The 25,311-nt window shown below is 45.5% G+C and overlaps 1 protein-coding gene across 2 annotated transcripts in view; it reads left to right on the top strand.

Annotated features, from left to right (window-relative positions):
• The window catches only part of col4a5 (collagen, type IV, alpha 5 (Alport syndrome)), a 27,922-nt gene extending 2,611 nt beyond the window's left edge, over window positions 1–25,311 (top strand). Inside the window, exons 2-51 of one of the 2 annotated variants that reach the window (XM_019856090.1) lie at window positions 10,786–10,842; window positions 10,947–11,036; window positions 11,145–11,189; window positions 11,391–11,435; window positions 11,517–11,579; window positions 11,640–11,693; window positions 11,788–11,814; window positions 11,922–12,002; window positions 12,105–12,167; window positions 12,243–12,278; window positions 12,373–12,414; window positions 12,498–12,590; window positions 13,263–13,316; window positions 13,433–13,489; window positions 13,599–13,643; window positions 13,717–13,770; window positions 14,077–14,118; window positions 14,237–14,330; window positions 14,519–14,806; window positions 14,886–14,975; window positions 15,076–15,146; window positions 15,354–15,545; window positions 15,629–15,797; window positions 15,883–15,975; window positions 16,052–16,156; window positions 16,245–16,342; window positions 16,429–16,579; window positions 16,656–16,769; window positions 16,865–17,032; window positions 17,205–17,294; window positions 17,388–17,534; window positions 17,614–17,712; window positions 17,802–17,891; window positions 17,977–18,116; window positions 18,189–18,315; window positions 18,404–18,583; window positions 18,690–18,740; window positions 18,816–19,001; window positions 19,992–20,000; window positions 20,820–20,828; window positions 21,041–21,174; window positions 21,245–21,317; window positions 21,405–21,476; window positions 21,613–21,741; window positions 21,827–21,925; window positions 22,073–22,285; window positions 22,359–22,536; window positions 22,612–22,726; window positions 22,876–23,048; window positions 24,078–25,311. In XM_019856090.1, coding sequence (XP_019711649.1) covers window positions 10,786–10,842; window positions 10,947–11,036; window positions 11,145–11,189; window positions 11,391–11,435; window positions 11,517–11,579; window positions 11,640–11,693; window positions 11,788–11,814; window positions 11,922–12,002; window positions 12,105–12,167; window positions 12,243–12,278; window positions 12,373–12,414; window positions 12,498–12,590; window positions 13,263–13,316; window positions 13,433–13,489; window positions 13,599–13,643; window positions 13,717–13,770; window positions 14,077–14,118; window positions 14,237–14,330; window positions 14,519–14,806; window positions 14,886–14,975; window positions 15,076–15,146; window positions 15,354–15,545; window positions 15,629–15,797; window positions 15,883–15,975; window positions 16,052–16,156; window positions 16,245–16,342; window positions 16,429–16,579; window positions 16,656–16,769; window positions 16,865–17,032; window positions 17,205–17,294; window positions 17,388–17,534; window positions 17,614–17,712; window positions 17,802–17,891; window positions 17,977–18,116; window positions 18,189–18,315; window positions 18,404–18,583; window positions 18,690–18,740; window positions 18,816–19,001; window positions 19,992–20,000; window positions 20,820–20,828; window positions 21,041–21,174; window positions 21,245–21,317; window positions 21,405–21,476; window positions 21,613–21,741; window positions 21,827–21,925; window positions 22,073–22,285; window positions 22,359–22,536; window positions 22,612–22,726; window positions 22,876–23,048; window positions 24,078–24,159 — 4,977 coding nt within the window. In that variant the 3' untranslated portion in view covers window positions 24,160–25,311. The remainder of the gene's footprint in view (window positions 1–10,785; window positions 10,843–10,946; window positions 11,037–11,144; window positions 11,190–11,390; window positions 11,436–11,516; window positions 11,580–11,639; window positions 11,694–11,787; window positions 11,815–11,921; window positions 12,003–12,104; window positions 12,168–12,242; window positions 12,279–12,372; window positions 12,415–12,497; window positions 12,591–13,262; window positions 13,317–13,432; window positions 13,490–13,598; window positions 13,644–13,716; window positions 13,771–14,076; window positions 14,119–14,236; window positions 14,331–14,518; window positions 14,807–14,885; window positions 14,976–15,075; window positions 15,147–15,353; window positions 15,546–15,628; window positions 15,798–15,882; window positions 15,976–16,051; window positions 16,157–16,244; window positions 16,343–16,428; window positions 16,580–16,655; window positions 16,770–16,864; window positions 17,033–17,204; window positions 17,295–17,387; window positions 17,535–17,613; window positions 17,713–17,801; window positions 17,892–17,976; window positions 18,117–18,188; window positions 18,316–18,403; window positions 18,584–18,689; window positions 18,741–18,815; window positions 19,002–19,991; window positions 20,001–20,819; window positions 20,829–21,040; window positions 21,175–21,244; window positions 21,318–21,404; window positions 21,477–21,612; window positions 21,742–21,826; window positions 21,926–22,072; window positions 22,286–22,358; window positions 22,537–22,611; window positions 22,727–22,875; window positions 23,049–24,077) is intronic. The other variant, XM_019856091.1, reaches the window with a different exon arrangement.

Genomic DNA, 25,311 nt, shown 5'->3' with positions numbered 1-25,311 from the left:
AAACCCACACACACACACACACACACACACACACACACACACACACACACAAAAAAAGTTTGTTTGCTTTCAAAATACGGCGACAGCAACAATAACTGCCACTGCGGTGCAAAAGAACCAAAGATGCCGCAAGAAGTCGCAAGTAGCCAAAAGTCAACGGGGCCAACAGTAAATGTTTAGACAACTAATTAGCTCCTCTTCACCACGTCCTACTTTAAAAAAAAAAAACAAAACTGTTCCGGTGAAAAGCCTGAGTTGTGACGGATAGCGTCGGATATCATTTCAACCCTTATTGGAGTTGAAGTTGTTTTGCAAGCTAAACAAGGGTAACCGCGAGACATGGAGCTCTTGTTTTTGTTGTCACAGGTTGTACAAGGGCCTTTGTGACCGGTGAGTGCGTTTCCAGGCATTGGCTCGAACCTTCGAGGGAACGCGGCGGCCTCGTGTTTAGCCCTCGCTGGTGATTCAGAGGGAAGATTTCTATCATTTCACAAAGTGCTTTTGTGTGGTTACATGTTTTGAGGCCAGGCTAATGAGAAAATCAGACATCTGGACTTAGATGTTGTTGATTAATGTGCAATGTAAATTTTGGGGAGCTTTGCGGATGCTTCATGTTCAGGAATCTACCCGCAGAATCCCTCAAAGAGGAGCCAATTGCCGACTTTAATTGTAAATGCAAGGTAAGAGGTCAGACTAGGTCCGATTCATGTTGTGTTTTGGCAAACGTGGCTGTGATCCTTCGGGCTACAGCACAAATCCACCTCCACAAAACAGTCACAAGATTCACTGTCCGATTTCCTCTTTCCTGCAAGCATCCCTTCCGTTCCGTTCTGGCCAAAGGCAGCGCCCTGGGACAAATGCGTTCACAAAAACAGATACTGAGCTTAGGACTCAGAAAGGAAAACACAATAAAAGCTCAGCGGAAGGCATGTTATTGTGAGCAAATAAGCGACTTCTCACTGAAGCTTGTGAAGTTTGAGAGGCAGAAGATTGCATATTTTCTAGCATGTTTTCCGACAAGCTGGCCACTTTATTGTTTTGCATTCTTTCGACCTCAGGTGAGGAAAGAGGAGTGGGCATAATCTGTCTCAGATCAGTGGGTGACCTTGATGTATAGATGTTTTATTTACATCCTCGGGCAGAGGAGCAACACCTGAACAAAGTGGCTCAGCACAATCCCACTAAACAAATTTCTTTCCCAACACTGTCCCAGGTTGCTTTTCCTTCCTAAAACCCAGATTTGGGAAGCTCCAAATCTCAACACTTTGGGATATACACCACGATAAGTCGTGTTCTGGGCCTCTATCATTGCATCACACGTGGGCTTCTGCATCCCTCAGACAGAGAGATGGCGAGGGAAGATAAGGCCACATGGCACTTGGCCGTGGCCCCCCGAGTGTTCACGCTCCTCGGCTATCTGCAGACGCATGAATGAAGCCATCGGAGCTGCTTGACAGAGGCAGAGAAGCTGTTTTGACTGGTCGGGGAGGACGCCAAAAAGAAGGCCGTCTGGTCCTGGCTCTTTTCCCATCCGTGCTCACTCAGTCTCTTCCAATCAGGGCACCTGTTTCTCCCATTATGCTGGAATATTCTTTCGAGCTCAGACCTCCCCCAAGGTATTTGATACGAAGCACCCTCCTTAACCTTGAGGTTTGGGGAAGGATGTGGTTTGCCAGATAAGCCATGCTGCTCCCCTTAGAACTTTGTTCCTCCTCATTTCTGGAAGGAGGTCCTCCTGAAGATTGGTCAATCGGTTTTGGTCATCATCAACTGCATTCTGGTGTAATCCCCCAACATCAAGAAACGTGGTCTAGATCAAGGTGTGCTGTCAAATTTTAGATCCATTTCCATGTTGCCTTTTATCTTTAAAAAAAATCTGAAAAGATTGAAGCACACCGAATCAAAATATTTTTAGGATGAACATAACATCATGGAGGTTTTCCATCGTGCAATCAGCGCTGTTATGCGTTTGATTATATGACACCCTCCTGGCTAATGACACTGGAGATGATGTGTGCCTTGTTCTGTTAGACATGACTGCAGAGCTAGATGCGGCTGACCAAAGTATTCTGTTGGTTCGTCTGCAGCACCAGGTGGGCATTAGCGGTAGCGCTTTAGAGTTGTTTAGATCGTACTTGGCAGCCAGGACTTTTTATATTAGCCTTGGTTGCTCTGAGTTCCATTCTGCCCAACTGTCATATGGTGTTCCACAGAGTTCAATTTTGGAACCCCTGCTGTTTTAATTTTATTTGGTTCCATCTTAAGGAATGGCGGTGGTATTTAGTTTAACTGCTCTGCGGATGACAGTCAGATCTTTGTCCCTCTAAGCAAAAAGGACACTTACTCCTTAAGGCCTGATTAATTGATGAAGGTGTGTCTCCAGATCTGTGCTCAAAGTTGGCACAAATCATGTTCCGGTTGTGTGGACTTAGTTAATCCCAGGTCAATGTGGCGGCTGGAATGTGACTAAGCTGGGGATAAGGGGTAAGGCATCCAGTTTGTGTCGTGCGGTGCGGATGACTCTCGCTCTTTTGCCTTCCTTCCACGTTCTTGCCCGTGTTTTTCCACCTTTATTGTCAATAAAGTGCATCTCCGTGGGGAAATTGGAATAAAGTCAAACTGGCTGCTTTGTGTGAGCGTGTCGGCGCTGAATGCGGTGCATTCCAAGCCTCTGCTACACAAACAGCACCCCCACCGCCCGCAACGACGGGAAATCAAACATCTGTTGCAGCAGTGAGGGAGAGAGCCAAGGATGGGCGATGGACTGACAGCTGACTACGGAAGAAGAGGCAGCAACGAGAGACAACACTAATTTAAAATAATATCTTAGACAAGAAATGTTGACTATAGATAGCCATTTTTCAAGATACAAGCCTGACTTTTTGTTTTGACTTTCACACACAAACTTGAGCTACAAGTGTTCCATAGTGGCAATGAAGTCGCTCACTTCACAATAAGTTGCAGTTGGACATATAGTGAATGATTCATCCAAAAAGAGGCTTCAAGTTGTTTCATGGGACTCCCTGACGACAATCTTAATATAAAGCAAAGCGATTTACACAAATTAAACTAACTCTAAAGTAACCACATAGCTTTTCTTTAGGAAACTAAACTTAGCTGAATGCTAACAAACAATGCAAAATGCCACTGACATGCTAGCAGAACAAATGACAATTGCGTGCTTTAAGTATGTCTATAACATTTTACGTTTGAATTTAACGTTACTTGTACTGAACCATTTTTAGTAACAGGTGTGAGTGTGCAAAATGGAACTTGTGTCATTCAAGTTTCTAAAATGACTGCAGTGGATGGCCCGAACTGCAAATAGGTCAATCCGCCCGTGCCAAACCGCGAGTATGCGGGGGTCCACTGTACAACTACCACCATGAGTCAATCTCATTACCACCCCGTTTGCGCTTTCCAAAATGACAGTAGGCCATTTAAACACAGCGTTTGCACCACCCAGCCTCATTTGGGCTCATTCGGAGTCGGTGTTGCTGAGGATTTTCAGGTGCAAGGCAATCCAGGAACCGGCCGTGACCTGCCCCGTCACAAGATCTCATCACAAAAACTGACAAGCGGGCGAGAGCATGTCTGGCCCAACGCCTCAAAGCATTTGCCAGGAGAGACAACATCTAATACATCTTCTAAATTATCCATAAATCATCCAAATGAGGCTATAAAGCAAGTAAAAGGCTTTAATTAAAAAAAAAACAAAAAAACTCAAGACATCAGGTTTGGTTTTTTTTTTGTTCCCTTGAGGTTGAAAGGGAGAGAAGTTTGACATTCTAATAGGGCTTTACATTGTTTCATGAAATATGAAAAGCTGAAATGATTTGTTTGAATTATTACGTCTTTGGTTGAATTTTATGAAGTTGTCTTCGTGAACGCTTAAAAAATCGCAAGTGAAAGTATTTATTACGGGGATGGGCAACTTCAATGCTAGAGGCGACCGCAATGCTATTCTTAAGATGGGCAAACCACGTGCTTACGTGCAAAATACATGCTCTGAATATACTTCTGTTTTGAGAATACATTTCTCAATGCATGTATAAAGACCCACTCTCGTAATCCAACGACAAAGTGTTTGAAGCAAACAACAAAGTAACTACATAGTGTGATATTTTTTCCCCCCAGTGAAAAGGACTTGTATAAAAATTACCATTCAAGGATAGCACAAATCTGTTGAAGACACCAACAAGAACATTTTGTGTATTTTTCCACCAAAATCAACTCGCTCAAAATTTTAATACATATATACTATTAGGCCCACTCACATAGTAGTATAGGGCAGTATAAGATCCTGTATTAGCGTCACATGTCCGCCATCTAGTGGTGATTGGTGATATTACAACTAAAAACTATAGCTGAACCCTGCATATTCGCAGTTCGGCACCTGGCATATACAGATTTTTTTGCCTTCAATATTTTCTGATAATTTGGATTTTTCCCGGTTCTTCCAGGATTTTTTTTTCACCCATTTCCCACGGTTTTTGTGGGAAACAGATTCTAAATGTTTAAGAACATTTTTTTAAAGATTACTTTGGGTTGGTAAAGTATATGTTACAACCTGTAATATTGTTTGTTAAAAAAATACGAGAGGACCTTGAAAGGGGAAACAGATTCTAAATGTTTAAGAACATTTTTTTTAAAGATTACTTTGGGTTTGTAAAGTATGTGTTACAACCCGTAATATTGTTTGTTAAAAAAATACAAGAGGACCTTGAAAACAATAATTGCATATTATATGGCAGTTGCAAATTTGAGTTAAAAAAAAAAAGTTTTTAAATCGTTCAGTCCTAATCTCCCTTCATCTTTGCATTCGCTATGAGAGCATCTGGCTCAACCCCAGAAGTATTTGTCCCACATTCTCCCAAAAAAAAGAACCCTTATCTTGTTGTGTCTTCCAGTGCTGCTCTTGGGTAAATGTTAAGATTAGGCCCCAGCTCATCCAAACAGATTTCGCACACTCTGAGCAAAGCAGTATGTGGTTTACTTAATGCCCCTAAGGATGTTTCAATATCTCCAAAGGACATTTTGGATGCGTCGGCTCATTAATTTCCATCTTTTTAGCCGTTCCTTCATGTTAACCCCGCGGCGACACGAATCCAACGTCAATCCCTTACTCTGATTTCACACTGCGTCGCGGCTCCCCACATGTGTTTTGAGAGCAAGCCGCCGTCAAGTTCCAACCTGTGCGAGACAGGGCCGGGCTCTCGACGGGATTGATATCACGGAATTACAACGCAGCCCCTCCAAATAACACCCGGCCGTTCACCACGCCCTTTCGCCTATGGAAGAAGATTTCACACGAGGACGCCTGCCGGAGGAAATGGTGACAGCGATGACTAATACAGTTGTCAGAAAGGCAAACAAAAAGATGGCATTCAGTTTTCCCCAGCCCAATCGTAGATCACCTTTCACCTATTTTTTTTTTTGTAATGCTAAGATCCCACAAGATGGCGCCAAAGCCCCGGATAATATTAACTACAAGTATTTGATACCAAGGAATCAAGTTAAAAGGCACACATCTGGATTGATTCAGATTGTTTTGTCAGGGAGGAGGCTAAGTTTAGCGAGGGCAGCTAGCAGAAGTGTCAGAGAGTCTTCACGGCATTCTGAAATCCAATAATATGGAAGCTATTCATTTTCAAGGGCTGTGTTGTAAGGTACTTGCAAAGTATGTAATCGTAGAGTTGTAAGATCAGAGTTTGTCGCAGACTTATGGTTGAATTTTTTTTCCATAACTTTGTCACAATTGGAACTGATCAAAAGCAATGACATCATTCAACAAATTTAAACAATTTTTGTCACACTGGAGCAGCTGAATGGCTATTGGGCTCCTCTTTCTGGTGTGCTCGCCTTGGCCACCTCCGAGGCAATGTAAGACAGAGAGGCAGCTGTACTGTTCATTGAGATTGAACTCCTCTCGGCTCCTCAGTACGGCACTAATATTGGTGGTTCTACGCAGAGGATAAAGGAGTACTGTTATATTGTTTGTACACATGTTGCTGCACTTTTTGTGTTCAATCTGCCACTTAAATGGTTAAAGCAGCAGCTGGAGATGCTAATTAGCGTAATGTTAGCTGTGTGTTTGTGTTAAATACACAAAGCATAATTGTATTTGTTTTATGTTTCATTTGACAGCAAATTTCAACTGGGAGATGCGTCAAACAGCTTGAAGTGTCTTGTCGAATAATTGCGTTTTTTTTTTTTTGCGACGAGCAGCAGGACTTGCTCCCTATTATTATATTTGAATGCACTCGTAGAAAAGGGGTGTTCATTTTAATGGTACACATGAAAAAGTATTGTGTTTGTGTGATCTCAGCTTGCCTCAAGACACGGTTTGGTCGAGAAGAACCACTTCCTTCAAAATTCCTGGTGGAACAAGGAGACAAGATCATACACGTGCGAGTGGTAGTGGGTAGTGGGGGTCGTTATGAGCTTTGTCAGTAGGGGTCTTCCTCTCCTAGTCAAAACACACTCAGATTTTTGGGCTGATGTGGGGGGGGGACCATTTGCTTTGGTCGCCTGCGTCGTGGCGTCGTCACCTTGAAGTAGTCAAAGTCCAGCCGCGATAAAAGGGATCAAGGCAACAGCTCGTAGACCAGAGCCGAGCGCTAGTCTTGGGATAAATGGACACGCTGATGCTTACCACAAGGACATGCACACACGCACGCACTTACGGACAGACGGACGGACGGACACACACGCGCGCACACGCACACACACACCGTGACCCAATTGCACTCCTCTTCGGTGTTCCCACAGCTACACTATGTCATGGTTCAAAGTTCGTGCCTTCACTGTTTTATCACCTTTTTTTTTTTTTTTTTTTGTCTTGACCTTACAAAGGCAAGTAAGAATGTGAAGATCCCACAAAGCAGAGAGAATATATGGCTGAGTATTGTGGGACGCTGTTTGTATGTGGTGCTGCTCCGTGTGCGTTAAAGTAGCTATTGTTTGAAGTTTTATTATTACATCTATGCTAATTCCCATTAGCACATTGATGGCGTTTGGCATTGTATGTTAGCAATGAGCTCGTGGACTCTTCATCACATGATAACGATATTGCCTGGGCAAACATTTTGATATTTAAAGACACAATGTTTATTTTTGGGTTTTGCGTGTTGGTTTTGCAGCCAGTTTCAGCTGGGAGGGACAATTTTAAAGCTTGAAGCACAGATGCTTCACACCTTATTTGGAGTAATATTTGGAGCAACAGGGAGAGCTAAGCAATACTTTTAAATGTTCTTTTTATTACAGTTATTTCTCCATTGGTGGTACACAGAGTTAAATGCAAATTTTAAAACTGTTTTAAAATATGAAATGCAATTAAACATGTTGAGATGAAACTTGTAACTACACATACAGCCCGACTACTTTTTCTTTTTTAAATCCAGTACATTTTTTAAATTTACGTTTCATGTACAGTACGAGAATTCAGTGAAATTACGTTGTAACCTTCAAATACAATCAATTTGAATTGACTCTACATGTTAGTTAAAAAAAATATCGGAAGTACAACTTTTATTTAACTTTCATGTGCAATACATTTTTTATTTAATTTACCTGCTTGGTAAAAACTGAGTGTGTCATGTGTTGCTAGGTAGAAAATGTGTGTCAGGCAAAAGCATTAGTTTCTTCTGTTTTCCCAAATGGAAATGGGAATGCTTGGATTGATTTTGTCACATGCAGGCATTGTGTACGCATAGTGCACCGGTGTCTGTGTGTTTGCGAGGGCAGAGCAGTGCGCACACGGTAGCTGTCTAATTATCAGTCTCTGATGAGTGGGGGAATTCCAGTCTCGCCAGTCTAATCCCATGGGTGCACGCTTGCCTTCCACAACTCACCTTCCTCCTCCTCATCCAAACCTGTCTCGGTTCCTTGTTGAGTGAAACGGCGCCACTTCTCAGGCACATTGGGGAATTTGAGTTTCTGTCAGCCTTTGACGGAACATGTCAAACGTGTAAAAAAAAAAAAACAGGGAGGGGAAACCATTTGAGGTCAGCTGTTGACACTTATTCTTGTGCAGTCACTTTTGTGACGCGAAACATCACATCATGTTGTAGAAAAGCCAATTCTCAGTTGATGAGTGGTTCTTTATAGACTGTGCGCAGTGCCAAATAGCAGGCCGGTCTCGGCTTGTCAGTTGAGGCTGGCAGGAGCTACGACTCCCCTCGGGCCTGATGGCTTGTGCTGGCACCAACGGAGGAACGCAAAGAACGGGAGGGAGAGAGAGTGCGAGCCAAAGGGAGGGGGGTGAACATTTGCGGCTCAGTGACCTTTGCAAGTGGATTACACAGGCATTGACTCTTATATTTGCAGTATTTAGCCCAGTTCAGGGCAGTGCACATTGACAGCTTTAACTACAAATCAACCAAAAGCTCCTTTAAAATCATGAAACATCACGCAACATGACAACTTTCCTTCAGCCAATCAACCCACATATCTGCGAAGCAAATAAGAAAATGTTTAACTAAGATTGACGAAACAACAAATAGACATTTTAGATGTCAATACATTGCTGATTGTGTCTCATTTACTGTCGTCTCTTTTGTCCATTTGCAGCAGAATTCGATAGCTCCATAAGGCAAGGGTGCAATAATTCAATCATTTGCCTCAGAGGAAGCTAATACCAAACATGTTATGCTTTGTTCTGGTTTCACATTATTTGTTTCATCATTTCGCCGGGAGGCACACCTTTTTGTGTTGGTCTCGTGCAGACATTCGCTGATGTGTTGACACAGGGCTGGCGAGGCTCCACCGCACACAGGTGTGCGGACCAGGAGGGAGGACCAGTAAACATGTACAAGAAAAGACCAGACATGAGAACAAGGTCAAGGTTCAAGTGCAACCTTACAGGATATTACAAAAGAAAGAAAAGGCCAATTGAATAGCGAGGTAGAAAGTCAGCGCTAGTGCTCTGTAAGGTTTTACAATCGGGAGTGACGCACAAAAACATGTGCGTGGTCGTCCCGCCGTTGGAGAGCAGACTGCATTGAGCTGAAGCAGACCAGAGACTAATCTGGAGATCCAGGCCTTGTCAAAACACAAGCCCGTGGGCACGCACGCACACTTGACTACCCATGTGCAAATTCATTCAGACGTGTGCAACGCCAACACCCTCTGACCTAGACGACATATTTTGTGTTTACTGCCAAGATGTTGCATTCATTGAGCCGAAACTTTCTACCATCTATTTTATTATTTTATTTTTTGAATAGCGTTTGTCCGGATTTCACTTGCTGTTGTGTGATGCCCAACGAGCATTGGACTATGTCAACAAGCATGGGAAAACTCGCCACATCCCCGCTCCTTTTCTCAGCTTCCGCCCCCACCAAACAACCTCCTCACACTCTGTTCATTGGGCGCGCTAGCTGAGAGGAATTGTGGGAGTCCGTTTTATTTACAGACCACTATTACATTACGAATACATTAGGCGGCTGTTTTCTTCATGACCTTGCACCTGTCGTCTCATTATCAAGCAAATCTGGAGAACTCCCTAAATTTTCTGTGGGAAGAAATGCTGCTCTCTTGTACAGTTGTGAGGGAAAAGTATGTGAAGCCTCAGTAATGACCTCGATTTCTGCATAATCTAAGTCACAACAGTAGGCGCAGATTTCATGAAACTAACACTAGAGGAAAAACTGAGCACTGATTCCCACAATTTTGGACCATTCCTCGTCGTTTCAACTGTTTCACTTACAGCAATGTTCCTGGGATGTCTGGGTGTGAAACACTGCGTGTCCTATAAAAACATGAAAACATAACCGCTTGGGTAATATTAGGGTCAGGAGGTTATGTTTGTTGTGAGATCATAATTTATGACCAATCTATGCAGAAGTCCAGGTAATTTCAAAGGGTTGGTTCACATGCTTTTTTTTCTTGCACCTGTTTGTTGCATTAAGCGACGCAAGGGCGCTCTCCTGTGGCCTAAATTGGTAGAGTTTTACATACAATGCCGTTTTTTGACCATTTAGTACTGCTCGAGGCTTATTTAAAAAGTCTTTGTAGTATTTTGACCAAATAATGACAAAGGCATAAAGAATTACAGCACACTTAACATGGTTAGAAGATACAGTTCGATCTCATGGGAATTAGCCACTAAAATTACCATGACGTGACGACTACTTTGTGTGCAAAAAAATCGTGGGAGGGACATGGATTAAATATTTAAGAAAGATGTATGTTAAAACAGAGCAGGAGAACAAATTTCAGATTGTTTTAGATGTTCCTACTGGGTTTTCTGGCCGTGGGGCATATGCTAGTAAGTGCTAGCACAATGTGGTCCTGTGCCTGTTATCACCAACGCACATTGTCACGGTTCTTCCAAAAGGTTTTCAGCACAGTTAAAAAAAAAGTGACGGGTCGGTGGGTTTGTGGGGAGTTAGAGAGAAGTTGTCAGCTCTCAAGGCGTTTAAAATGATGTGAACTAGCCTCTTCAATGTTAGCGTGTGCTAAATGGCTAACACAAACACCAATATATCTTTTCATATTTACAGTTCCATTGTTCGTAGCTTGACGATAAATAGTTAATATTGAAATACTATCTGTGTGTCGTTACCGAGGGGACTCCTCTTGACAGTAAGGTAGGCTCCTCAGATAAAAAAAAAAAGTACTTACTGGTAGTTGTTTAATTTCACAGTTTACTCCAGACACCCTATTATTTCTCTACATAATCCAATCACCCCACTACACAATTTTGTCTGCAATCAATTTCATTTTGATATAATTTTCCGTTTTGAACCTGGAAAATAAAGGTCCATCGGTTTTGTCCAACAGGCTTGCCATGGATGTGCAGGATCCAAATGTGACTGCAGTGGAGTCAAAGGAGAGAAGGTAGTTCAAATATTCTTAATCTGTTGAGACAGTTAATTATATTTTATTCATTTCAACGTGTTTGAGTAATGTCCTCCATACTCAATCTGCGTGTTGGTGTGCAGGGTGAGAGAGGTTTCCCAGGGCTTACCGGACAACCTGGAGTGCCGGGATTCCCGGGACCTGAAGGGCCAATCGGATCCCGCGGAGAGAAGGTCAGTGGAGGTGGACGTTTGCACATTCATTATTCGAAATGAAATGATTGTTTTCATAATAAGTATAATTCAAATGCTGTATGTGTTTTGTACCGCTGTGTCTTTCAGGGTAGTGATGGACCCATGGGCTTGGGTGGCCCAAAAGGAATAAGAGTGAGTTTTTTTTTTATTACCATCATGGAGTACAGTACTACACGTAATTGTGTACTGTGTTGTATTTAGACAGTTTTGACAAATAATTTATCGAGTGGTTGTAGTTTCCATTCTTTGCCAGCAGATGTCGCTATTTCCATATTGGTCAAGTCCCACGTAGCTTTTACGTCAATGGGTGATGTTTGTTATGCCTTCTTTAAGGGACCTCCCGGTTTGCCAGGATTCCCAGGAACACCAGGACTTCCAGTGAGTTTTCATAATTGGAAACTTGAAAAATGTGAGGTTCGTATGATTGAAATTGATTTTTAATGATGTCCTGTTTCTTAGGGTCTTCCAGGGCAGGATGGAGCTCCAGGCCCAAGAGGAACGCCAGGATGCAATGGGACAAAAGTATGTGGAGAAAAACAACGGAATAGTGATATTTTCATAAACTGGTCTTCTGTTGACTAGGGTGAAATCGGCTTCCCGGGAACATCTGGAATACCAGGACAACAAGGACTACCGGTTAGTCTAGGAAAGAATGTGACCATTCTCTGACTCTCCAGCACGTTGATCCAAAAATACATGAATTTAAATATCAAATCATCTTCTTCCATAGGGTCCACCTGGTCTTCCTGGTCAGAAGGTGTGTGCTTTGAACTGATTATGTCGGTGGACTCACTAATAAAAAATAAATAAATAAATAAAAACTCTTATACAAAACAAAAACCTCTTGAACCATACATATCACAGGGTGATCCTGGTGACGTGATCTCTACTAATCGCTTTGGGGAGAAAGGAGCTGTAGGATTTCCTGGACTGCCAGGAGTACCTGTGAGTCATAGTGCTTGTATTTCTTTTTTTTTATTGAATTATTAGACCTTTGTAGATTGAAGATTTTGACATACCTTTGTTTCATGCTTGGAAATGTCCTAGGGTCCTCCAGGGCCTGCCGGGTACCAAGGTCCAGTCGGCGCTCCAGGACCGAGAGGCTTTGAGGTAACAGAATTGTCATTAGTCACAGAATGCATTATCACTGCTTTACACAAAGCTAATTCCATTGTTATGTGGCAGGGTCGACCAGGTCCTCCTGGTCCTCCTGGACCTAAGGTGAGGTTGTTTTTGTTTTATTTCCATGATGTTCATGCTCAAGGATGCTATAGGCACCGTGCTCATGCTGACGCTTCTTTTCTTGCTGAAACAGGGAAACATGGGACTGAACTTCCAGGGACCCAAAGGAGAGAAGGTAATGTCCCTGAGCAAAGCTGTGCAGCTCTGCCACTTTTTCTTGCTTCATCTCATTTTGTACAAATTTGATTATGAACATAGGGCGACCCTGGTTTACCGGGCCCTGCTGGGCCACCGGGGCAAGTCGGGGAACAGAAGAGGCCAACTGAGACAGAGATTCAAAGAGGAGACAAGGTAAAGCTGCCTGAGAAGCTTCCATAGGAGCCTTGTGACAATATCTCTATGACTCTGCTTGAAGGACGCCTCCCGAAAATCTGATCAAACCATATAAAGTGACCCCCTCCAACAAACCTAAATGCAATTAGTGAAAATCTGCAATTCTGAAAGACCATGATTTTTTTTTATTTATTTATTTTTTTTGGAATACCAAAATGTTTAATGCTATTTTTACAGTACACATCAACTAAGGTTTTCCTCTTCAAAGTAATCCCCCTAGAGACTAACGCACTTCGCCAGCCTTCTCCGCCATCTTGATGTCATCCAGGTCTTCAAAAACGGGTCTCCTAGATGCGTCCCTGAAGCTTTACAAAGCAGAAATTTGTACTTATTTACCAGCATGATGTTCTTCTCTGTCAGGAAGTGTCAGATGCTCATGGTGTTGCGAGCAGGCATCATGATTAAGACTGTCTTTATTTCTGCATTGGCGACGTTGCACTCTCCCACTGAAGGCCCTCACGTTCAGTCTCAGGGCTGGTTGTATACTCCGGGGCAATTACAATGAAAAAGAAAAATCAGGGGTGTGGTACTTAGGGTTTGCAATGTACCTTCTTTGATACCCACTTGCTATTTTTCATACACACCAAGTAAATCCACTGAACTCAGTCTCTTGTATTTTTCCTTTGAAAGGGTGACCCAGGACTTCCGGGGCCCCCAGGTGATCCCGGCTATCCAGGTCCCCCTGTAAGTGTCCGTCACCATTTGTAAATGGTTTTCACATTATTTATTTATTTATTATTATTACTTTTTTTTTTTGAATGAAAAACTTCTGTTCACCTGTGTTTCGTTGCTGGCTGCAGGGTATCCCTGGTGGCCAGAAAGGAGAAAAGGGAGAACCGGGAGAAGCAGGCAAACGTGTGAGTTTCAAAGCCAAAACCCATCTGGGGTGTATTGATAGTACACTCACACTGCTATTATTGCCCATCCATAACTTAACTAAAAATTGGAATATACATTTTTTTACAGGGCAAACCAGGCAAAGATGGTGACCCTGGTCCACCAGGCTTCCTTGTGAGTTCTGTCACATTTCCTCAACACAGACTGACGAGAATTTATCAATGTCTCTAATTTCTTCTTCTCTTAGGGTCTCAAAGGAGAGCCAGGCCTGCCAGGTCCCGCTGGCAGGGATGGAGAGAGAGTAATTCACATTATTTCATTCTAGTTGTAGGTCTCAAACTCTAGTCTTCGAGGGCCGGTATCCCAAATATTTTAGATGTTTCCCTTCTCCACCACCCCTGATCCAAGTGATCAGCTTATCAGCAAGCTCTGCAGGAGCCTGAAAACGATCCTGATCATTTCAATCAGGTGTGTGGAAGAAAGGAAACACCTAAAGCATCCAGGATAGTGGGCACCAAAGACCGGAGTTTGAGTTCAAGATGATCTTCTTGTAATGTCATGTAATGGGTGTTTCTATAAAACTTATCCTATTTTTTTTCCTTTCAAGGGTATGAAAGGTGAACGTGGATTCCCAGGTGCTCCAGGAGTGGTGTGTATTCTAACTAACCTTGTTGTCATACAATAAGTAAAACGCCGTGATCATTTAATTGTACTACCATATCAGGTCTCCCCCATCGGATTTGGCTTGATTGTTTTTGTCCCATCAGGTTATTAGTGGGCAGACAGGAGCACAGGTGGGTCCGAAAGGCGAGCCTGGGTTCCCTGGATCACCTGGCATCAAAGGAGACAGAGGACCATCAGGTCAGCTGAAGATCTGAGTTTATTCTAGTTCAAGAAAGAAAACCAAAAACAGAGTAACATAAACTGGAATTATTTTTCACTTCTAGTTTGAAGCACGTTAACTTGAAACTGTTGTGGAATTAGAGCGAGACTGCCACTTAGCTCTCTCACTATTAAAAAACAAAGTCACCTTTTTTTACCTTCGCCAGGTTTACCAGGACCTCCTGGAGCGCCAGGAATTCCAGGTGGTGGCGGAGGTGGTTCATCTGGACAGCCAGGCTTCCCAGGAGAGAGAGGTCAGAAGGGAGACACCGGCAGTCCGGGTCTCTCTCTTCCTGGTCCTCCGGGCCGCCCTGGAGGACCTGGGCTGCAAGGACCACCAGGGGCCCCTGGACCTCCAGGGTTTTCCAGCGGTGGACAAAACTGTATCCCTGGCAATCCTGGACGTGCCGGCCTACCGGGAGAGAGAGGTTACCCAGGAGAGGCGGGCCAGAAAGGTGAGACGCCTGAAACATGCTGCTTTTCTATTCAAGGTCGGAGAAGTGAGCAGTCAGTGAGTGAATTTTATCATTTCAGGTGAAAAGGGTGACACCTGTGTCAACTGCTTTAGTGGCGGAAGTGGTATCCCGGGACCTCCAGGTCCTGCAGGACAACCGGGATTCCCAGGTAACACTATTGCTAACACAATAAGTCATGATGCAAAATTGCAGTCTATGGAAGACCTGAAATTAAAAAAGAAATACTCATCGATGTGGAAACCCTTCAGGAAATCCTGGCGGCCAAGGTATTAAAGGAGAAAGAGGATTCCCTGGAACACCTGGCCAAAGTGGGCCACCTGTGAGTTCTTTTCACATTCTTAAAGAGAGCAGGACATTGCACGGTACATACTTAATACAGTGTTCCACAGAATATTCGCAAATGGCTACTTACTTGTGGATTCACTTTTTTTCTTTAAATTAAAAAAAAAATAATAATGTTTCATTTCCTGGAACTATTAAATGTAATGTAAATATGTCTTACTCGCCATTGTTTTGTGTTCCACAGGGTCTGCCCGGTTCTCAAGGTCCTCCAGGATTCCCAGGAGAGAAGGGAGAGCCAGGTGAAGCTATCACTGGAGGCGGCGCGAGGGGTGAGAAGGGTGACACTGGATTCCCTGGACCACCTGGTCTTCCAGGTCTAGATGGGCGGCCCGGTCGCGATGGGCAGCCTGGTCTTCCGGGGCCCAAAGGAGCTCCTGTAGGTTGCAATGGTGCAGTCATTCTGAGATTTGGACAAATGTATCCATCTGCCATCCACATTAATTTTGGTGCTTCTGATAGGGATCTTTGCAGGTGAGAGGAGACCGAGGTAGCCCTGGTGATCCAGGTCCCCCTGGGATCGCAGGAGACCGGGGCCCTCCAGGACCCCCCGGCTTTGGACCTCCTGGACTCCCCGGAGAAAAGGGTATTCAGGGTGTCTCGGGAAGGCCTGGATCTCCTGGTATACCCGGTGAGAAAAGTTTTTGATTGATTTACTCATATTTAAGTTGTAATCCTTTCTCAGTCGTGCAATTGATTCGATCTGTCACTTACAGGTGCCAAGGGTGAGCCAGGCTTGACAGTGGCAGAAAAAGGCCAGCCGGGACCCAGAGGTCTGGATGGCGAGCCGGGTCTTCCAGGTGCACCAGGTATGGACCTTCGTTGCAGCCACACATGATAACCAATGTATTCTTAATGATATACTATTCCTGCTGCTCTTCTCAGGAAACTCAGGGCAGCCTGGTCAGCCTGGTTTCCCTGGATTACCAGGAGCCAAGGGTGATCCTGGACTGCCCGGTATTGGACTCCCTGGACCCCCTGGACCTAAAGGTGGAGATGTAATTTGACCTGTTCTGTCTTTTATGGTCTTCTTGGTACAAATCCAATCTAACAGTCACCATCTCTTCTTGCTTTCAAGGATTTCCTGGTGTCCCTGGCCAACCTGGAGCTCCGGGAGGACTGGGTAGACCAGGAGTAGATGGCCTTCCAGGCCAACCTGGATTTCCTGGAGCAAAGGTAGACAGATTTTATTTTTTTTACCGTCATTAAAAATTATGAATGCAAAAGTGCAGTTTGCCTAGATGTATTTTCCTCTGTGACAGGGTGAACCTGGCTTCGGCCTCCCAGGTCCACCAGGTTTACCAGGTGTACCTGGAGCTAAAGGCATAACTGGACCCAAGGGAGATCCCGGTTTCCCTGGAAGCCCTGGGTCTCCAGGGCGATCTGGATTTGACGGCGCACCAGGATCAAAAGGTATTTCAAGATTGTCATCTAATTCTTCTCAAAAACACGCAAACCTCATTGTTCCTCTGCTGTCTTGTCTTTCCAGGTGAACCAGGAACATCTGGTATCCCCGGAGCTCGTGGTCCACCAGGACCTCCGACGGCAGGCTCACGCGGACCCCCAGGGGCCCCTGGACTCCCAGGTCCAATGGGCTCACCTGGTAAGGAACACAGGACAACCCTATAGCATCCTGAGGAAGAATAATCTCCGCACACACTGAAAAAGATAAGTAATCCAATTGTATCGCTGTTGCAGGATTCCCTGGAGGGAATGGAGCAAAAGGAGACCCTGGACCCCCAGGTTTAGACATTCCCGGCTTGCCAGGAGATAGAGGAAGTCCTGGTTTCCCCGGTTCCCCAGGACCAGTTGGAACCCCAGGACCCCCAGGAGGGCCTGGACGGGATGGCCTTCCTGGGCTGCCAGGTAAAGACTGAACTGTTGGGTGACTACCAGAATACAAATTTCAAAAGTTAGCAGATATACAATCATACTTTTTATACTGTAGTTTGTGTTGGTGGCCTCGGGGTGGTTTGTCTGGTTTAATGTATGATTTACTACTTTGTATTTCCATTCTGATTATTCCTCTTGGGTTTAGGTGCCAAAGGAGACATGGGTCCCATTGGAGCTCCTGGACCAGCTGGAGGACCCGGTGGGCCTGGGGGACCTGGTGCTCCTGGTTTGAAAGGTATCAACCGACACCTTAAAGGATTCAATCATACAGTGCTGTGTGCACAGGGTAGAGTACTCATTTAGTTATTTATCATCCCCCTTTTTTCAGGTGAACCTGGATTCCCTGGGAGAGATGGTGTTCCTGGTTCTTCTGGAATCAAAGGAGAAAGGGGTAGTAGTGGCCCACCGGGAGCTCCTGGATACAGCCCACCACCTTTGTCTTCAAAGGGTGATAAAGGAGAACCAGGACTACCAGGCAAGACTTTTGCAGACTTATGAACCCTCACCACAGCACCAGAGCTTTAAAAGTATTTGTCATTCTCATCATTCTACAGGAGCACCAGGTTTTCCGGGCCAAAAGGGGATCCCTGGTATCTCTGGTGACCCTGGGCTTCCGGGATCAGATGGACGGCCAGGACTTCCTGGACCATCAGGTATGGCTTCACCATTCAGCACAAACTGGTGCAACCAAGCAAACATTTGCATGAACAAATGTCTAACATTCAGTTTTTGTTGTGCATAGGACCAAAGGGAGACCCTGGCATTCCAGGAGGACCAGGTGGTCCTGGAGCTCCTGGGCTAAAAGGCAGCATGGGAGAAATGGGATTTCCAGGTTGAGCTGAAAAGCTTTTTGCAACCGTAACGTCCTGAAACATGGCCAAGCAGTTGACATCATAATGCGACCATGTTTTCCACAGGACCGTCAGGACAGAAGGGTTTGCCAGGACAGCCAGGTCGACCTGGATCACCAGGACAGCCCGGAGGACCTGGTTTCTCAGGAGCCAAAGGGGAACCGGGTTCTGCTGGAGTTGGTCCACCTGGACCACCTGGAATCAAGGTAGACTGGACCAAGAGGACCCCAGAGTGCAAACTGAAATCCTGGCTGAAAATAAACTGAAATCTCTTGTAGGGTGATCCAGGCCAGTCCGGTTTCCCTGGAAGTCCAGGGCCTAAAGGGACTCCAGGTTTACCAGGCCTGCCAGGATTACCTGGAGGACCAGGTGCCAAAGGTGATCAAGGTCCACCAGGATTTCAAGGTACTGAGGTTTAAACACCTTTGATCTGTAAACCATTCAGATTTAACCAAACATATTTGGAATGTACTTCTCTGACCTATTTTGTTAGGAACCCCTGGTATTCCCGGTCCAAAGGGTCTCGACGGTGGGCCCGGTGGCCCAGGCCTGACTGGAGCTCCTGGCCGACCAGGAGAGCCTGGCCGACCAGGAGGACCGGGATTCCCAGGAGATAAGGGTCAACCGGGTCGGGATGGGATCCCAGGGCCTGCTGGCGTCAAAGGAGAGCCAGGTAGAAATTGTGAAAAAATCACATTCAACATAAATAAACAGCTTCTATGCCCCCCAAAATAAAGTCATATTGATGTTTTTTTTTTGTTTTTTTTTTTTAATTGCAGGGCTCCCAGGCTATGGTGAACCAGGAGCCCCTGGACTTCCAGGACTCCCAGGTTTGTTGCCATTTAACACAGACACACATGTGCAGAGGCACATGAACTAAATAGCCCCTCCCGTTTTATTAAAAGGTGCCAAGGGAGACCCCGGTCCTGCCGGCCCATCCGGCAGTCCCGGTTTCCCTGGTCCCAAAGGTGAGGGTGGCTTCCCTGGCCTTCCGGGTTCTCCAGGCCCTATCGGCCCTCCTGGACCTGCAGGTCTGGCTCTACAGGGTCCCAAAGGATTAGCAGGACCCCCTGGACCACCAGGAAGATCAGGTCAGTCATGTAGATGGACCACGTGTACGACAAGGAATTGCTGTCTGGTTTCTGGAGTGGGTTTAAGGGCCATCTGACTATGTGGAGACAAAGATGAAATTCTTAGCAAACCTTCTGGTAAACATGAGGTTTAACCTTTCCATGCACAAATAATGATAACCTGAAACCTGATTACCTGATAAGTTGTTCACTGTAGTAACCGCTGTTCCAGATAGGGTTAAGGTCATTATTGATACAATATTAGTTCTATGAACTGGTCCTTCACTGATTTGTATGCGATTCCCAGTGCACCAGGCAGCAACCTTAAGCCAGCCATCAATGTCACTTCAAATGGGAATGCTCTTTTTTTTTTTTTTTTATGATTTGCATGAAACACTGAACCACTTTCACAATTGACCATCATCGTTAAATCTGTTCAGTCAAGATCACCTCTGCCACTGTGAAATGTGTGGCATTTCAAGCACCACCTTAAATGATCAACGGGTTGTCATCACTTGCATCCGGCTGAATCCCACCCGTCTTCCGATCTCGTCATTGCATTTTGTGACCTGAAAATTGAGGGGAATGTTCTGTTCGTCTTCTCCCAGCCACTTCTTCTCGTGTTGTTTCCGTTGCTTCCTTTTTTGTGTGAATCAAGCCCAGCCAGACCTCAACCATCCACCTCACTGCAACTCCGGTCAAATTCAATTGGATGTTTTCCGATTTGATTAAATCCATCGAAGCAAGCGCACAAATTGGTCGTTGAGGCGAGTGTTGAGGTTTCATCTGGCTTTGCAGTCCTGACTTTCTTCTACTACACCAATCATCATCAAACACTGCATGGATGTTGCCTGCAGGTGATCATGAACGATTTCTGTCAATTGACCCGAGCGAAGCTCGAAAGCCCCTTTTTTGGGGTGTTTTGTTTTTTTGCTGTGACATTTTACCTTCATTTCCCATGGTTCGGCCTCGTCCCTGCTTCGTGCTGACGCTCGGTGCCGCCCACCACAGGTCCATCAGGTCAGATTGACTGCGTCCAGACTTTTATGCACGTTCCTCCTCACAGTCACTGTTAGAGCTTGAACTCCACCCTCTGATCTGCTGGAGAGGAAGTTAGCCAATCAGTGCGCCTTTTTTTTTTTTTTAAATCATTGTGATGTAATGCCTCTCCTCTTTCACTTTCAATGCACACCGATGGTAACAGTCATGCATCTTGAACAAGTAAGCACCTTTGAAGAAAATTTGGGTCCCTTCGTAGAGGGCAAACGGCACAAGTCCACCTTGAGGGGATTTTAACCAGATACACATAGCATGTAATCTGGATCAAAGCGCACGACACCAAGACTGTGAGATGCATTTCGTAATTTGTGCACGGAAAACACTCACCGTGTGACTAACACACCGGGAAAATTTGTGTTCGATGCAATGAGTTGGATCATTTTGGTATTGATATTTAAAATGGGAAGTATGCCAGTGCCTCCAAATCCCAAATGAATCCTGACTCACTCACGATACTTGGGATAGTGCATGAAACTGAAAAATGGAAGAAAAAAAAATCACATCTAATACAAAAGCAGTTTCACTATTTATGCCTCAAGGAGGCCGCACGAGATGGATTTGGGGAATTGGAGGCTGTCGTCAAATCTTGGTGAACTTGAACCAGGCAACTAACGAATCACTACGCCGCTATTTAGCTTGGACTTTGACTGTATTGCCGTTGTGATATTTGCTTTCTGTCTAAACTTCTTGTCATTTTGTGTTTGTTTTTTTTTTTTGTTTTGTTTGTTTTATTTTGCTTCAACCCTCAACCACTTTTCCCGGGCATTCTGGGAAGCCTAGGTCCTGCAGGTTAGATGATTTTGATGATTTGGGGAGAATCGCCTATTAAAGGATGTTTCAAATGCACTCAACTGTTTTGATGACATCACTGCATTCTGCTTAAGATGACCATGTACCTACCCGGAATGATGATTTAGCTTTTATTTCAGTTTGTACCCTCGAGGAACGTAAAGTGTGCTTTGTATTATCGACATCTGACCTCTGGTCTTTTCTGTATGAAGGTGTGCCTGGCCCACAAGGCCCTCGTGGTCCCCCAGGAAGTGGTGGCATTAGGGGAGAGAAAGGTATTCCCGGTGCTGCCGGCCAGCCAGGCTTCCCTGGACAGAAAGGAGACCCCGGCGTTCCAGGATTCTCAGTAAGAAATGAAGCTATCAAATAAGTACGCACGACCTGACGACGTAACCATCTTGGATCTCTCCCACCAGGGTGCGCCCGGCCCTCCTGGTGTTCCCGGCGCAAAGGGTGACATCGGTCTGCCTGGAGTTCCCGGATTCCCGGGTACTGTCTGTTCTGTTGAAGAAGCGGTGATCTCCTGAAAACAAAACCCAGCGGTTCTGAATAAGTCTTTGTATCTTCACCACCCAGGACCGAAAGGAGACCCAGGACTTTCCGGTGCCTCCGGCCTTCCCGGTGACCCTGGAGATGTCGGACCGCCAGGTGAATATATTTAAGTGTCTCTAAAGATGAATGGTTAAATCTTCAACTTTATGGCAGAATGCTGCACACTTCAGGTTTGGAGTGCGCAAGTTGGGTGACACCCTTTCAACCGTTCTTCATACATTTTTTGTTCCAGGGCTTCCTGGTGACCCCGGTTTTCCTCAGCCCCCCATTGTGGTTAAGGGAGAGCGTGGACCCCCCGGGCCTCTGGGCCAGCCGGGTACTGGGGGGCTGCCAGGCTCCCCCGGACGTGAAGGGTCCCCAGGTCCGTTTTGTAAATGACATTTGATTTTTCTGCTTCTTCTAAATGAAGAAGCAATGGAAGTGTATTTTTTATTTCTATTTTCCAGGTCTGCCGGGTGACTCAGGAGATCCTGGTCCAGAGGGTCCCCCTGGATTCAGTGGCCCCCCTGGAAGGAAGGGAGACAACGGGCCTGCTGGTCAGCCTGGTGAGTTGACGAGAGCTGGAAGACTTCATTGTCGCTGAATTTGTAAAAAGCTGGAAAGCTTGCCATGTGTTTCACGAAAGCTTCATGCAAACGTCTCAATGACGAGTTAACTCTGTTCCAGTCGCTAATCATGTCATCTGATCCCAGGTCAGCGTGGCTATCCGGGTCCTCCCGGTTCCGACGGTCCGCAGGGTCCTCCTGGTCTTCCGGGCTCGGGCTCGGCGGCTCACGGCTTCCTCATCACCCGACACAGTCAGATCCAGGAAGTACCCCTCTGTCCGGTCGGAACCAACCTCATATACGATGGCTACTCCCTGCTGTACGTGCAGGGCAACGAGAGGGCACACGGGCAAGACCTCGGTAAAGAATCGGGACCGCAGATCTTTTCAAACTTGCGCCGCAACAACTGATCAGCTTCTGCGGTGTGCTCCAGGGACGGCGGGCAGCTGCCTGCGCCGCTTCAGCACCATGCCCTTCATGTTCTGCAACATCAACAACGTGTGCAACTTCGCCTCCCGGAACGACTATTCCTACTGGCTGTCCACGCCCGAACCCATGCCCATGTCCATGGCCCCCATCACCGGCGAGAGCATCAAGCCGTTTATCAGCCGGTAGCACGCGGACGGAAGCGACACGATTGAGGTGAGGGGTACGATGCTCAGTTTGTGTGTTTGTGTCAAATCTAGATGCTCGGTGTGTGAGGCTCCTGCCATGGTGATCGCGGTCCACAGCCAAACCATCCAGATTCCCAACTGTCCCGCCAACTGGGAGGCTCTCTGGATCGGTTACTCCTTCATGATGGTAGGGCACTTGTGCATACAAACCGCACTCCTCGGGAAGGTTTCGGATGAAGTTTCAGGTTCAACTGAAAACTGCCCCCCCCAAAAAAAATTTTGAAGTAGCGTACATTTTCTGCCATGTGAAGACAGTTCTTCCTTCCTCACTTGTAGCACACCAGCGCCGGTGCCGAGGGCTCTGGCCAGGCCCTGGCCTCCCCTGGCTCTTGTCTGGAGGAGTTCCGCAGCGCTCCCTTCATCGAGTGCCACGGCAGGGGGACGTGCAACTACTACGGCAACTCCTACAGCTTCTGGTTGGCCACAGTGGACGAAGGCGAGATGTTCAGGTACAGGCACATATTTTCCACCACCAAACAAAACCTGCTCTTTGGACTTAACCCTATTCAACGGTTGCTCCGGCGAATCGTCCTCTTCCACTCCTCTGCAGCGTCACCCTTCATCTTCACCGCATCCATATATCACTTCTTTGGTCTTTCTCTTTGCCTTTTTAAAGGTTCCGTTTTCAGCATCCTTCTTGCTGCGTAGCCATGCAAACCATCTCAATCTGGCCTCTCTATAGTTTCATTTCCAAACCCTCCGAGTCTGTGCCGTGCCATGCCACCCATCTGACGAGTTCATTCCGAATCCTGTACATCTTCGTAACGTCCAACTAGAATCTCAGCATCGCCAACTCTGCCACCTCCACCTCTGTTCCCTGCCCTCGAGTCCTTACTATGGTTTTCAGACCATGGAAACTCCTGACCATCCAATACGTCTTTTCTTTCACTTGAGCTGTTGTGCTTCTGTCACATCAAGCCACTCAAGAACGTTGAAAACAAGAAGCTTGATGTGACGGAATTGAAGATGTTGAGATGGACGGGTATGTCTGGCATGACTGGAAAAGACACGAGTATGAATAAGTCAGGGGACGGTGATGGTAACCTAACGAAAAGTACACGAGGCAAGACTGAGATGGTTTGGACTTGACTTGATAAGAACTGAAAGACTGCATTTTGGAGCAATGCGGATGGGCTCAAAAAGAAAGAAGACCAAGAACCAGATGGGAAGACTGTCGCAATAACAATGACACCCCCCCCACCACACACACACACACACACACACACACACACACACACACACACACACACACACACACACACACACACACCATTAGGGAAAAGCTGGCAGAATGATATCTAAACACCCAAATGCTCAACCCAACCTTCGCTTACTCCAAACATAATTGAAAAAACTCCTAACAGGCTAACGGAAATGACGTGAATTCTAAAGCTTGATACAAGCACCGAGCAGCAACGGGCCATTTGTTTCAATTTGAACCCCTGCGCTCACCTTGACCTTGACCTCTGTCCTCACAGCAAACCCCAGTCAGAGACGCTGAAGGCGGGCAACCTGCGGACACGCGTCAGCCGCTGCGTGGTCTGCATGAAGAGGACGTAACGCCGCACAGCGACCACCGCGCCACCCGGATCCGAGGTCGGGCTGATTCATGCAGACGGCTGATTGGACGACGGGAGAAAAAGAGAGAGAGAGGGGTGCGGGGCGCAGGGGGTCACATGGGGTTCAAGGTGACGGTGGGCGTGGCGTAAACTGGTGGAATTTTATTGGTGCGTTGTCTTCAAGTAATAACAATGGTGCTACTGTGCAACACAGCTTAAGAAAAAAAAACTGACGTAAAGCAATCTGTTTTTTTTTTGCTTTGTTTTTCCTAAGAAGTACCTCAAAACGAAAGCAGAACAAAAAAAAAAATTACAAAATGGTGCCATGATGAATGTGTGACAGCAAACATTCATTTTTCACGCCCCTTTGCCCACCTTCTAAAGAAATGTCACTTTAAACGTGACCCAGGTGTTTCTTCCTTTTCTACATGTGCTCTTTTTTTTTTTCTTGTTCTCTTTTCTTCTTGACGAGGAGGGTGCGGATGAAGCTCTCCGTGGTAACCAAACGGGCACTTTGACTTCGGGACATCCAAGATGCGAGATGCACTGACTAGGAGCTTTCCTTTGTGAGACCGACTGGCTTTTTATTTTGACCACTTTTTTTGTCTTCTTCCTCTGTCCTTTTCATTTCGACGTCCGTCGGGACACGTGGTGGTACTAACCCTGCTGCAAACTCGCCTGCTAACTCCGCCTTCTTTCTTTTGTAAGTAATAAAATGTGTATATTGTGTAAAACACCTTTTATTAGCCTATTAGGTCTTCAATTGGTAACGAGCATTTTTTTTTTTTTTTTTTGCTTACACTCACTCACGCAAACAGATATTGTACAAAGTAAGGCTTTTATGAATGAAAACAGTATTTTATATATCATAAATATATATATTTCTTTAGAAAAAAAATTTAAAAAAATAAGACGTTACTTGGCAGTGGGTGTTTTAAGGTCATGCATTTCACCAAAAAGCAAACTACTGAGCACGGTCAAAGCCATTTTCCCTGCGACAGCTGTGTATGATATGAACATCACTTAAACCTTTTTTTGTATTCAATTTGTAGAATTAATAATAAAGATGAATTAAGGGGATTTGTTTTGAGATTGTCTGATGATCGGGGAAATGTTTCACAGGAATTGAATTAAATCTTGGCTTCTTGTTACA

Source organism: Hippocampus comes, unplaced genomic scaffold (genome assembly GCF_001891065.2).
Source record: "Hippocampus comes isolate QL1 unplaced genomic scaffold, H_comes_QL1_v1.1 scaffold246, whole genome shotgun sequence".
Taxonomy (NCBI): domain Eukaryota; kingdom Metazoa; phylum Chordata; class Actinopteri; order Syngnathiformes; family Syngnathidae; genus Hippocampus; species Hippocampus comes.
The sequence above is the reverse complement of the archived record's forward strand: the minus strand, read 5'-3'. Positions and strand labels throughout refer to the sequence as shown.